Genomic DNA, 11,193 nt, shown 5'->3' on the forward strand with positions numbered 1-11,193 from the left:
ATATGTTGTAGTATTGTTGGTATTTTAGGGTTAGATTATAGAATCTTATTTTTTTTTGAAAAGAAAATTCAATTGGAATATATGTATTTAGTTTTTTATATATTAAACTCTTTATAAGTTGATCATATGTTTAGTGAAGTATTGTTTCTATTTAGTTGCTTATTTGGTTTTAGAGTTTACAAAATTTCTTGGAAAGTTTTCTAACATATTAAGCATTAGAAGACTTCTTAATTCTTATGAACTCTTTTCGGACGCATAGTAAATCTAGGGTATAGAAGATTTCTTGGGAAGTCTTCGAATACATTTTATGCAAGAAAACTTTTTAAGAAGTCTTTTTGAACCAAACATATTTAACCTAATTGGCATCTTATCTCTTTATTAAAGAAAACTTACACATTTTCTCTCGTCTTCTCAAATAGCTGCAACAAAATTGTAATGTTTCTCAATCTTAAATTCACCAACCTCTCTTTAATTTCTTTTAATTTGAAAGCACCAAACTTTATATCAATTTCTCATTTTTGTCTCATGTCTTTCTAACTAATTTTTCTTGTTTTTGCAGATTTTTTATTACATGGTTCTCATATTTCGCTCCATTAAAAGTAGATCTGTAAATTTTGAATATATAAATTAGATTCTAAAAATTTATAGATTCAACCTAATGTAAATATTTTATTTATTATTTAAGAATATAAATTTTATTTTAAAGGTTTTTCTCTCTTTTCGAAGCTATTCGAACATTTTTTTAAATATGCAGATTTTTCAGATCTGAGTTAGATTATGGAAGACTTCTGAATATACTAATTGAGAAGTCTTCTAATGCATTTTATGTTAGAAGACTTCACAAGAAATATTTTGAACCAAGAATAGTTAACCTTATTGAAATTTTTGTCTTCTTATATAAAGAAATTTTACATATTATCTCTCTTCATCTCAAATTACTGCAACAAAAATGTAATATTTTACATTCTAAAACTATCGAACATCTCTCTAATCACTTTGGAACTTGCAAACGCTAAAATTTATAGGGCTTTTTGCAAATATGACTCAAAACAAAAAATCAAACACAAAACTAACCTTTGATTTTTTTTTTGAAAGTTTCTTTTGCCCATCTCACCCCAGAAGTTCTTATTATTCACGAAAATGTCATTCTATTTTTTTTTCTTTTCGAAATTGATGGTTTTACTGTATCATCCTCATCTTCCTTAAGTATTTACAATATTGCCATCAACATCAATACACAACCACCATGAACAACCAATTTGAAGCTTTAATGCACCTGAAAATCGATGTTGAAAGCTCCTTTCTCATTTGTTTTGCTCAACAAACTTCATCTCTTTCATTTTCTCTCTACATTCATCCAAAAAATTCAAGCTTTTGATTCTACACTTTGCAAGGCTGAAACTCGTGATTCTTGGTCATTAACTACTGGGTCGGTTTTGCAGTGAAATTCTGTGTGGTAGGAGAAGATAATCGAGCTATCTTACTGATTGAAGGTATGAAATCGTTTTTTTCTCAGATCTGTTCGTCAAATAACTTCCTCGTAGGTCTTCTTGGTATAGAAGACTTTCACGAAAGTCTTCTGATCAATGCTTAGATTAGTTTTGCAATTGACTTTGTCAGACTTACATGTTAGAAGATTTTCAGAGAAGTCTTCGAGTTTTCTTTGTTAACAAAAAAAAAACAGAAGATTTACTTGACTTTCAAGTAAGTCTTTTAGGATAAATTAAATATTTAAATTTTATTTTTCAATTGCAAAAGTAACCTGAGAAGACGTACAATAAGTCTTCTAAAAAAACTTTTTATTTTCCCCCGAGAAGACTTAAAAATTACTATTGAACTGGTCCAGTTTTTAAAACAACCAATATCAATTTCTTTGTTTAGATATAAAAAATAATATACTAACACAACATAAATACAATTAAAACCATAATTTTAATTAGATTCTTAAAAAATAAAAGTAATATTCGCACGGTCGCGCGGATCAAAGTCTAGTGATATATCATAATATATACAACCTATTAAATAATATTAAAATCATTTTCTCATATTGTCATTTTATATATATAACTCGGAGGAAAAGGAAAATAAAAGTAATAATACCTTAACAAAGAACATACAAGTTTGATGTTATACAAGTTTTGAGGTTTCAAAGTTAATTCTAATTTTATTAGAAATTGTTCAACCAATTAGATTTTACAGTTTTTTTTAATCATTGGTTAACTGATTTTAAAATTACAGTATTAGAAATTGTTCAACCAATTAGATATTTTAGAGAAAATTGCCAAAACGGAACAAAAATTTAGCATGGTTATCCCTATAGTATAAAACCATCATTTAGTTGTCTCTTTAGTATAATTTCTTTCATAATCCAAAACTAACATTTGATTAATTTAATTAAACACATTAAACTAATAGAATTTAAAATAATAATAATTAAAAACGTTTTAAAATAGAAAATAAAATAAAAACTTTTAAATCTTTTTTAATAAAAATAAACTTTGTAAAACTTAATAAAAATAAAAATAAAAATAACTGACAATTGTTTCTAATAAAAATGTTAAATCAACCTAATAAAAACAGTTTACAAAGTTTTATTTTTATAAAAAGTTTAAAATGTTTGTAAACTTTTTAATTTTATCAAAATTTCTAATAAAAATAAATAAAAAATTAAAATGTATTTTTGTAAAGTTTTTTTTAACTTTTTATTAAAAACTTTTTATTAAAAACTTTTTGTAAAGTTTTTTTTTATTTTTATAAAGTTTACAAATTTTATAAAGTTTGTTTAAAGTTTTTATCAAACACATTAATCTAAAAGAATTTAAAAAATTTAATTAAAAACGTTTTAAAAAGGTAAAATAAAATAAAACTTTTAATTTTTTTTAATAAAAATAAACTTTGTAAAACTAAAAATAGTTTACAATTTTTTTAATAAAAACGTTAAATAAAATTATTAAAAACATTTTACAAAGTTTTATTTTTATAAAAAATTTAAAACGTCTTTAAAAAAACTTTAATTAAATAAAAATTTTAAACTTTATAAAAATAAAGATAAAACTTTTTTTTTAATAAAAAATTTAAACTAACTTTATAATCAAACATTTTACAAAGTTTTATTTTTATAAAAAGTTTAAAACTTTTGTAACCTTTTAATTTTCTCAAACTTTTTAATAAAAATAAAAATTTTAAAAATGTTTTTAATAATACTTTCAATAAAAATAAAATTTGTAAACTTTATAAAAATAAAAGTAAAACTTTACAAAAAATTGCACCTAATTTCAAAACACCACATGTTGTATAGATTTTGTATCATAGAGAACAAGAGTTTGTAAAAAAATCAAAAAAAAAAATTATGGAAAACCATAGATTAATGAAGAAGACAAGGGAGAATCATTTTTAAAAAAATTTGACAAGTAAAATCGAAAATAACACGTTTTTAGGAAATTAGAATATTTTTAGGAGATTTTTAGAATATTTCTTTAACTGAAATTTTCATTAATTTTCGCAAAAATCAGGTAATCTTATCCGTAGAATGCGCCTTCTAAAACTTTAGAACATTGACAAAAATTTAGAACACGCTTTCTACTTTTATTAGACGGAAGAATACATTTTAGAAAACACATTCCGCGAAATTTAGAATACTTAATAAAAGTAAAAGATACTTCCTGACGAAAAGTAGATAGATTTAGGATTAGTAGTCGAAAAGTAGATAGATTTAGGATTAGTAGAATGTGCATTCCACTTTTTTAAAAAAAATAGTAAATAGTAGAATGTACGTTCTAAAAATAGTAGATGAACATGTTTATTTTAGAAATCGTTTTCTATTATACCATTTTTCGTAGAAGGCACATTCTACCTTTAGTAGAACGTATTTTCAAATTTTTATTCATCAACTTTTTGAAAAAATAACAGCATGTGTATATAGGTGTTTTATTAATTGTTTATATTTTTAATATTTTTTTGATTCATAAAAGTATTTATTTCATTAGTTTTCACAAATACAAAGGATAAAAATTAGACAAAAAAAAATTATACCAAAGGGACAACACCTTGTTTTTTTTTTCTCTTTTGGCAATTTTCCCTAGATTTTACAGTCTTTTTATAAAAATGTAATTTTCTTAAGGCAAAATATAATATATTATGAAAAGGGGGGAGTATTTTTTTGTCAAAAGGAAATATAAATGGCAATTTATCTAAAAGTAATATTTATCTTTCGTTAAACAAAAAATAATAATTTAATTGAAAACATGTGAATTTTCTAGGAGATGAACTAAATTTACGCAAAGAAAAACGTAGAGGAAAAGGCAATTTAATAAAATATATACCTTACCTTCTTTGTCATGTTACCTCTCTATTGCTTCACCAATGTAAACTCGTTAAAGAAACAAAACAGGAAAAGGAATATAATCCCCAAACTGTCTATAATTCCATCAAAAACAAGTTAAAAATCCAAGATAAAATATACACAAATTAAAATAGAAAATAACCACCATATATAATATAATATAAATAAAATAAAAATAATATAAATAAAGAGGGAGGAATGAAAGAATGGCGCTAGGGATTGGGCGTTGTTTACTGGAGAAGAGGAAAGGGCATAATAATAATAAAAGGGATCGTGAATCTGACCACAAGTCGTCTTCTTCTCCTTCTCTCTATCTTTGCCGGTTCCTCTCCAACGCGGTCTGGTCTTTTTTGTCTCCCTTCCTTCGATTTAGGGTTCCCTTACAATCCTCCTTATATCTCTTTTCCTGTCAAAATCTTTTAACAGAGGAAAAAGTGTTTCTCTGGATTTGCAATTTCTCGAATCTTCTCCTCTTCTTATTCTTCTTCCGATTCCACCGTACGTTGCGTTTCATTGGATCAATCCCGGTTTACCTTTTTTTTTTTTGAATCGTCATCTTTAATCTATTGTGTTTGTTGTATTGTGTAGTGTGATTCGATTAAGATGACAATCTCTGATTCCGAATCAATGGACTTTCCGTGCACTCTCGAGGAAGAGAGACGTATTGTGACGGAGCTGATGAGCGAAGCGGAGGATCAATTGAAAGAAGGCAACTTGTACTTCGTCATCTCAAACAGGTGTCTTGTAATGAATCATCTCTTGTTGCATTACTCACATTATCAGATTGGTGAACAATGTGTTTGGTTTCATAAACTATTTGCCCTGTTTTGGATGTTTGTTTTGAACGTTTAATTGGTTATATCTGCAGGTGGTATGCAAGCTGGAAGAGATGTGTTAATCAAATAACAGAAGAGATATCTAGTGGGAAGGCTTCAGAAGTTACTAGGCCTGGACCGATTGACAATCATGATATTATCGATAGCGAGAGTGACGCTAGTGATCCGCAGCTTCTTAAGAATCTGGAGGAAGCTGTTGACTACGTTCTAGTTCCTGAGCAAGTTTGGAATAAACTCGTGGAATGGTGAGTGAATTGTTTCCTCTCTCCTACGTTCATGTTTGTTAACCAGTACTTGTAATATCTTTTTAGGTACAAAGGAGGTCCTCCGATACAGAGGAAGTTGATCTCTCAGGGGTTTTATAGTAAGAGCTACAGTGTTGAGGTTTACCCACTCTGCCTTAAGTTGACAGACAGTAAAGACGGAAGCAGTTACATCATAAGGTTGAGCAAACAGGTATCGTTACTACTACTAGTCTTGCAACTGTGCGTTTTAGACTATGTGCTTTTGTTCCCTTCTGATTTGGATTTGTGTTTGTTGATGATGTTCCAGGCTTCCGTAGGTCAACTCTATGAGACGGTTTGTGCTGCAAGAGGGGTCTCAAAAGAAAAGGTGCCTTTTTTCTCTTGGGTGATGATATTATGTTTCAACTGCTTGCTTCAGAAGATGTAACGGTTGCTCATTGTTTTGATGATATGTATAAAGCAGGCTCGCATCTGGGATTACTTCCAGAAGAAGAAAAGCGTACTCTTGGATCCTTCATCTGAAAAAACCTTGGAGGAATCTTGCCTTCAAATAGACCAGGATGTAAGTGTCTTCAAATAATATGATGGTTAAAGACCACTGAAGATTTTAATCTTTGTTCGTCACTGATGTGTATATTCCGTGCAGATCCTTCTTGAAGTTGATGGGTCTGCGTCATCTCAAGAGGACATGAGCTCGGCGGGAAATGAGTTAGCTCTTGTACTCGTAGAGCCTGCGACGAATACTATGCTTAGCGAGGGGACCGTATCGAATGGTCACTCCAACGGTTCCATGTTTAGCCTCTTTAAAAACCCTTTCAATAATGATGCTTGTGGTTCCTCTAGTGGTTTTGGGAGAAGAGAGAAGAGAGGCTTAGTAGGATTGCAGAATTTGGGAAACACGTGTTTCATGAACAGCACTCTTCAGTGTTTGGCCCATACTCCTCCTATTGTTGATTATTTCTTGAAAGATTACAGCGCTGACATAAATGAAGATAATCCTTTGGGAATGCGAGTAAGTTGACTTGAGTTGGTCCACATGCGAAGAAAGTTGTTTAAAACGAATCTGTATATGTAATGCAGGGTGAGCTTGCGATTGAGTTTGGTGAACTTTTGAGGAAACTGTGGTCATCCGGACAATATACAGTTGCGCCACGCTCTTTTAAGACAAAACTGGGTAGATTTGCACCGCAATTCAGTGGTTATAATCAGCATGATTCTCAAGTAAGTTGACAATTAAGGAGAAAGTATGTTGAGAAACAAATGTTTTTTAACTCTTTTTTGTTTCCAGGAAATGCTTTCTTTCCTGTTGGATGGGCTTCACGAAGATTTGAACAAGGTTAAACAAAAGCCTTACATTGAATCTAAAGATTCAGATGGTCGTCCAGATGATGAAGTAGCCGAAGAAATGTGGAAATATCACAAGGCTCGTAATGATTCCGTCATTGTTGATGTCTGCCAAGTAAGCAATCCTTTCTCGCCTCAATATGTTATTTCTCTTTCAACTGTTTTAATGATGTATGTGATTTGACTTCAGGGACAATACAAGTCAACATTGGTCTGTCCAGAGTGTGGAAAAATCTCAATCACTTTTGATCCCTTCATGTACTTAACTTTGCCTCTGCCAACAAGTCGCACTCGATCAATGACAGTTTCAGTGTTTAATGGCGACAGTAACCCTCTTTTGACGCCATACACAGTAACAGTTCCCAAAGATGGTTCATTGAGAGATCTAGATAGTGCAGTAGGCGCTGCTTGCGGCTTGAAAGATGATGAAAGCCTTTTATTCGCTGATGTAATAATTTTGTTGTCCTTTAACTTGTAAGAAAAGAAAAAAAAGATAACTAAAATGTTGGGTTGACTATATCTACAGGTGTTTTCTCACAAGGTCTTTAAATATCTTGACAATCCCTTGGAGACACTGAGTGAGATAAAAGACAACGACCGTATTGTGGCGTATCGGTTCAACCAGATGCACAGAGGACCAGGCAAGGCCAAACTTGAAATTCTTCATTGGGAGCCGAAAAAGTAAAAGCTTGCTTTCTTTCTGTTTTTATTTTTGAGTCTATTCATCCTTCTAAAGGATTATATCTTTCAAATTTCCACAGGGTTGATATTGGCAGAGAGGCAAAGTATTTTGGAATCCCCCTTGTTACTTACGTCGACACAGAACCACTTAGTAGAAGTGATATTGATGCAATTATATCTGGTGTGATGTCACCTCTACACCGGACTACTGTTCATGCTGGAGAGGAAAACGGTCACGTTCCAGATGTTGCAGATGGAAGCTTATCACCTAAGGACACTGAATTAGAGGATGGTAATGGAGAGTCATCTTTCAACGTCTTCTTGACAGAAACCTATTCAAGCAGTCTGAAGCCGCTTGAGCCCGGTTTTGTTGCGAATACTCGCAGTGCCACAAAGGTTGTTTTCGAGTGGAACGAGAAAGAGCATGAGAGATACGACTCGAGCTCCTTGGATGTTGATCTACCTGAGGTTTATAAATCTAGCCTCTTTGTGAACAAGGCAAAGAAAGAGGTTTCTTTGTTTTCATGCTTGGAAGCGTTTATAGCAGAAGAGCCTCTCGGACCAGAGGATATGTGGTACTGTCCCGCTTGCAAAGAACACAGGCAAGCAAAGAAGAAGCTGGACTTGTGGAAGCTGCCGGAGATTCTTGTGGTCCACCTCAAACGGTTCACGTACAGCAGATTCTTGAAGAATAAGATTGATAAACTCGTGAATTTCCCGATTCATGATCTGGATTTGAGCAAGTACGTGATGAATAAAGATGGTCAGTCGTGTCTTTACGAACTGTACGCGGTTAGCAATCATTACGGTGGTTTGGGAGGTGGCCACTACACTGCTTGCGCAAAGGTTCTGCGCCCATCTAAATTTTAATCTTTTTGTTATTTATTATGCACTCCTAATGAGTATACTATTTACTTTGTGCAGCTGATGGATGAGAACAAGTGGTACGACTTTGATGACAGCCGTGTTTCACCCATAGATGAATCCGAGATCAAGACTTCGGCTGCTTATGTTTTGTTCTATCGAAGAGTGAAAAGTGAATCAACGTCATCATATATGGATATAGATTAAGTTGAAACAAAGCTTTTCATTCTTCAGGATTCATGGCAACGGTTGCTGCTTTTCTCAAGATTCGTTCATTGGTCCTATGATTAAAAAAGAGTTTAGATTGTTTGATTAGAAAAATTTTGGGCAAACAGATTTATACAAGTTTCTAGGCGGGGGAGAATTGGCATATTGTTGTTCTTACCTATGTTAACTAGTTACTACAGGTTTTTAATGTTTAACTGATGATTTGGTCTGAATGGCTAATGTTTTACCGAGGAAGGACAAGAAACCTCTTATGTCTTTGGCTACACAAGAACTAAAAGAGAATGCTTTTTAATAATTATATGATTTTATTAGGCACCGAATGTGATCCTCACTAACATTAGCATAATAAGCGTATTATTGACTGGGAATATAGAAAGTAAATTACATAAGGTGACAAAATGAATTTCTAACATAAATATAATAATAGATAAAAGAAAAAAATGGCCGTGAAAATGAGCTCCAATGGTATGATCCGGAGTTTCGAAGAATGCAAAAACAGATTTTGCAAACTCTTTAAATTAAACCTCTTTTATAAGTTAAACTCTGCTTTCGTGTAATCAAAGTAAGTGTCGGGCCAATAACATGATCGCCACCATTGACAATACTGCCTCTTTCCCTTTTCTTTTCCCCTGCAACAAGCAGTTTCACATTAAAGCACTTTATCACTAAACACGCAAAGGTAAAAAAGATAGTAACATCTCTAGCCTTGTTCAGTCACATCTGTCCATTTTAGAGCCTTGTTCAAACAAAAATGAAATGTAAAAAAGAATCATCCTAAAATTGCTACCAACTATTTTTTTAAAAGAACTACGAAAATGGAATAATTATGAGCGCATGATAAAGTTGTAATAACGTAAGGTTGAAAAGGTTCGATTCTTTCACTTTACTCAACTAAAAATAAAATAAAAAAAGCTAGCAACTTTAACAAAAATGAAAATGCGGAGAATCTTACCGGAGCAGACGAAATTGCCAAATAACCGGTCGACGCACTATCCGGAGCCACCGGCGTCATCGGTAAAACCGGTGTTTTCCCACTACCTCCATTGCCACTACTACTATTACCACCTTTTACGACATCGTTTAGAGTGAACCCAAGCGAGTAAGCCTGAGTCCCGTCAGGTTTAAACAGACCGTAATTCCTCTCCGAAGTAGGGCCAGGTTTCAAGTTCTCGTTGAACAACGCAAACACGTATACGATAAGATCATTATTCGGTCGTAAGGGCGTTTTGGTCTTTTCATTCTTCATAAGCTTAATCAAGTTTCCGTTATAACGTTTCGCATTCTCCGGCGTGGCTCCGAACTCGTCGTCGTCTCCTTTCGACGGCCATCCCGTCTCCGATATCTGAACGCTAAGCGTTTTATACCCCGCCGCCGCTAGAGCAGAGTAGACGGCGTCTATCTGGGCGAAGAGCATGTTGTCGTAGTGAAACCCGGTGGTGGGATCGACGACTCCATTGTTCTGTTGGAAGAGGACGAAGTCGAGAGGGATCTCTTTAGGGCTCCCTTTGTAAGCGAAGAAAGGGTAGGCGTTGATCAAGAACGGAGAGTCCGTCTTGCGGTGAAACTCGAGGATCGGCTCGAGGTAATCTACCACCTCCGGCGAGAACTCTCCGGCGGAGGGAGGGAACGATGTTTTGAGGATGGAGAGAGAATGCGCGGTGGTGACGGCGATTTGGTCGGAGAGTCCGGCGGTTACTAACGCGGAGTGGACTCCTTGCATCGCCGGGAGGAGGCTGTCGGTGAGGGAAGAGTCGTTGAGGGCTAAGATCTCGTTGCCGATGGTGATGCAGGTGATGTTCGTGGCCGGTAGGTATGGAGTGACGTTTTGTTTGATCCATGCTAAGGCTTTGGAAGGATCTTTCATTTTGGAGAGGTACTCGTTGCCGAGTCCCACGATGAACTCTACTCCCGTGCCGGAGAAGGCTTTGAGGATCTCTGGGTTTGCGTCGTAGAGTTTCACTTTGGTTGCTCCGATTGATTTCACTAGTGGGACTACTTCTTCTGGTGATGGGAGGTTATCTCCGATTTGACCGTAGTTTACTCCGATTGAAGTCACCGTGGCCGGGGAAATAATCACCACTGTGTGTGACATTGAGGTTATAATGTTAATAAATGAACACTTTAAGATAATAAAGAAAGAAGGTGTAATTAGATTTTGAACCTGAGAGGAGGAAAAGGAATGCAGAAGAGCGATGGAAGGTTTTAAGCTCCATTTGATTTGATGAGGCGAAATCCGGGAATCCGGCGGTGGAGACCGGCGAAGAGGAAGGAGAAGTGGTGGTAGAGTGGAATCGACACGACGGAGACTTATTGCAGAGTGGAGTTTTTGAGTTTATTAAAAGTGGTCGGAGAGAGAGCGTCGGAAGCTGAGGTTGTGTGATGTTGATATATGATTCGTTATTACTTTTAATTATTAAATTGTTGATTTGAGATATTTTTTTTTACGTCGGCCATCTAAGGAGGGAATCTCGATGTAGTTTGTGTATACATATTTAAAGAAAAACTAATAGTAATTCTAAAACAAGAAGTGAACTAAAGAGAAGATCCAAGCATGTTAAAGACAAACTAAAAGAATGAAGAGTAGATCTGAAATTAAAGTAGTAGCTATTAATAAATTTGCAGGTGTTATTTTAAATCATCGTAATCCATCCTC

At 33.8% G+C, this 11,193-nt stretch overlaps 2 protein-coding genes across 2 annotated transcripts; one reads left to right on the plus strand and one right to left on the minus strand.

Moving 5' to 3' along the window:
* The first annotated feature begins 4,525 nt into the window (after positions 1-4,525).
* LOC108806523 (putative ubiquitin carboxyl-terminal hydrolase 11) lies at positions 4,526-8,752 on the plus strand. Its single transcript, XM_018578665.2, has 14 exons — positions 4,526-4,680; positions 4,769-4,840; positions 4,931-5,079; positions 5,211-5,423; positions 5,490-5,634; positions 5,731-5,790; positions 5,887-5,985; positions 6,070-6,435; positions 6,504-6,644; positions 6,712-6,882; positions 6,958-7,215; positions 7,294-7,448; positions 7,529-8,294; positions 8,373-8,752. The coding sequence occupies exons 1-14, from the start codon at positions 4,549-4,551 to the stop codon at positions 8,517-8,519; spliced, it is 2,874 nt and encodes a 957-aa protein (XP_018434167.1). The 5' UTR covers positions 4,526-4,548; the 3' UTR covers positions 8,520-8,752.
* A 125-nt stretch (positions 8,753-8,877) lies between these two features.
* Positions 8,878-10,993, minus strand: LOC108806532 (glucan endo-1,3-beta-glucosidase 11). The gene is made up of 3 exons (XM_018578677.2): positions 10,702-10,993; positions 9,493-10,619; positions 8,878-9,169 (listed from the first exon to the last, which is right to left on the minus strand). Exons 1-3 carry the CDS (start codon positions 10,751-10,753, stop codon positions 9,098-9,100), a joined length of 1,251 nt encoding a protein of 416 aa, XP_018434179.1. The 5' UTR covers positions 10,754-10,993; the 3' UTR covers positions 8,878-9,097.
* Positions 10,994-11,193: the final 200 nt, after the last annotated feature.

This window comes from Raphanus sativus, chromosome 1 (assembly GCF_000801105.2).
Source record: "Raphanus sativus cultivar WK10039 chromosome 1, ASM80110v3, whole genome shotgun sequence".
Taxonomy (NCBI): Eukaryota; Viridiplantae; Streptophyta; class Magnoliopsida; order Brassicales; family Brassicaceae; genus Raphanus; species Raphanus sativus.

Excerpts from the sequence above, each read along its gene's own strand:
- LOC108806532 (XM_018578677.2), bottom strand. The coding sequence starts at position 10,753 with ATGGAGCTTAAAACCTTCCATCGCTCTTCTGCATTCCTTTTCCTCCTC. Across the intron at positions 10,620-10,701 it reads ATTCCTTTTCCTCCTCTCAG|TGGTGATTATTTCCCCGGCC; the intron begins GTTCAAAATCTA and ends TGTCACACACAG. Across the intron at positions 9,170-9,492 it reads TGGCAATTTCGTCTGCTCCG|GGGAAAAGAAAAGGGAAAGA; the intron begins GTAAGATTCTCC and ends TGCTTGTTGCAG.
- LOC108806523 (XM_018578665.2), top strand. The coding sequence starts at position 4,549 with ATGGCGCTAGGGATTGGGCGTTGTTTACTGGAGAAGAGGAAAGGGCAT. Across the intron at positions 4,681-4,768 it reads GCCGGTTCCTCTCCAACGCG|AGGAAAAAGTGTTTCTCTGG; the intron begins GTCTGGTCTTTT and ends ATCTTTTAACAG. Across the intron at positions 7,449-7,528 it reads CTTCATTGGGAGCCGAAAAA|GGTTGATATTGGCAGAGAGG; the intron begins GTAAAAGCTTGC and ends AAATTTCCACAG.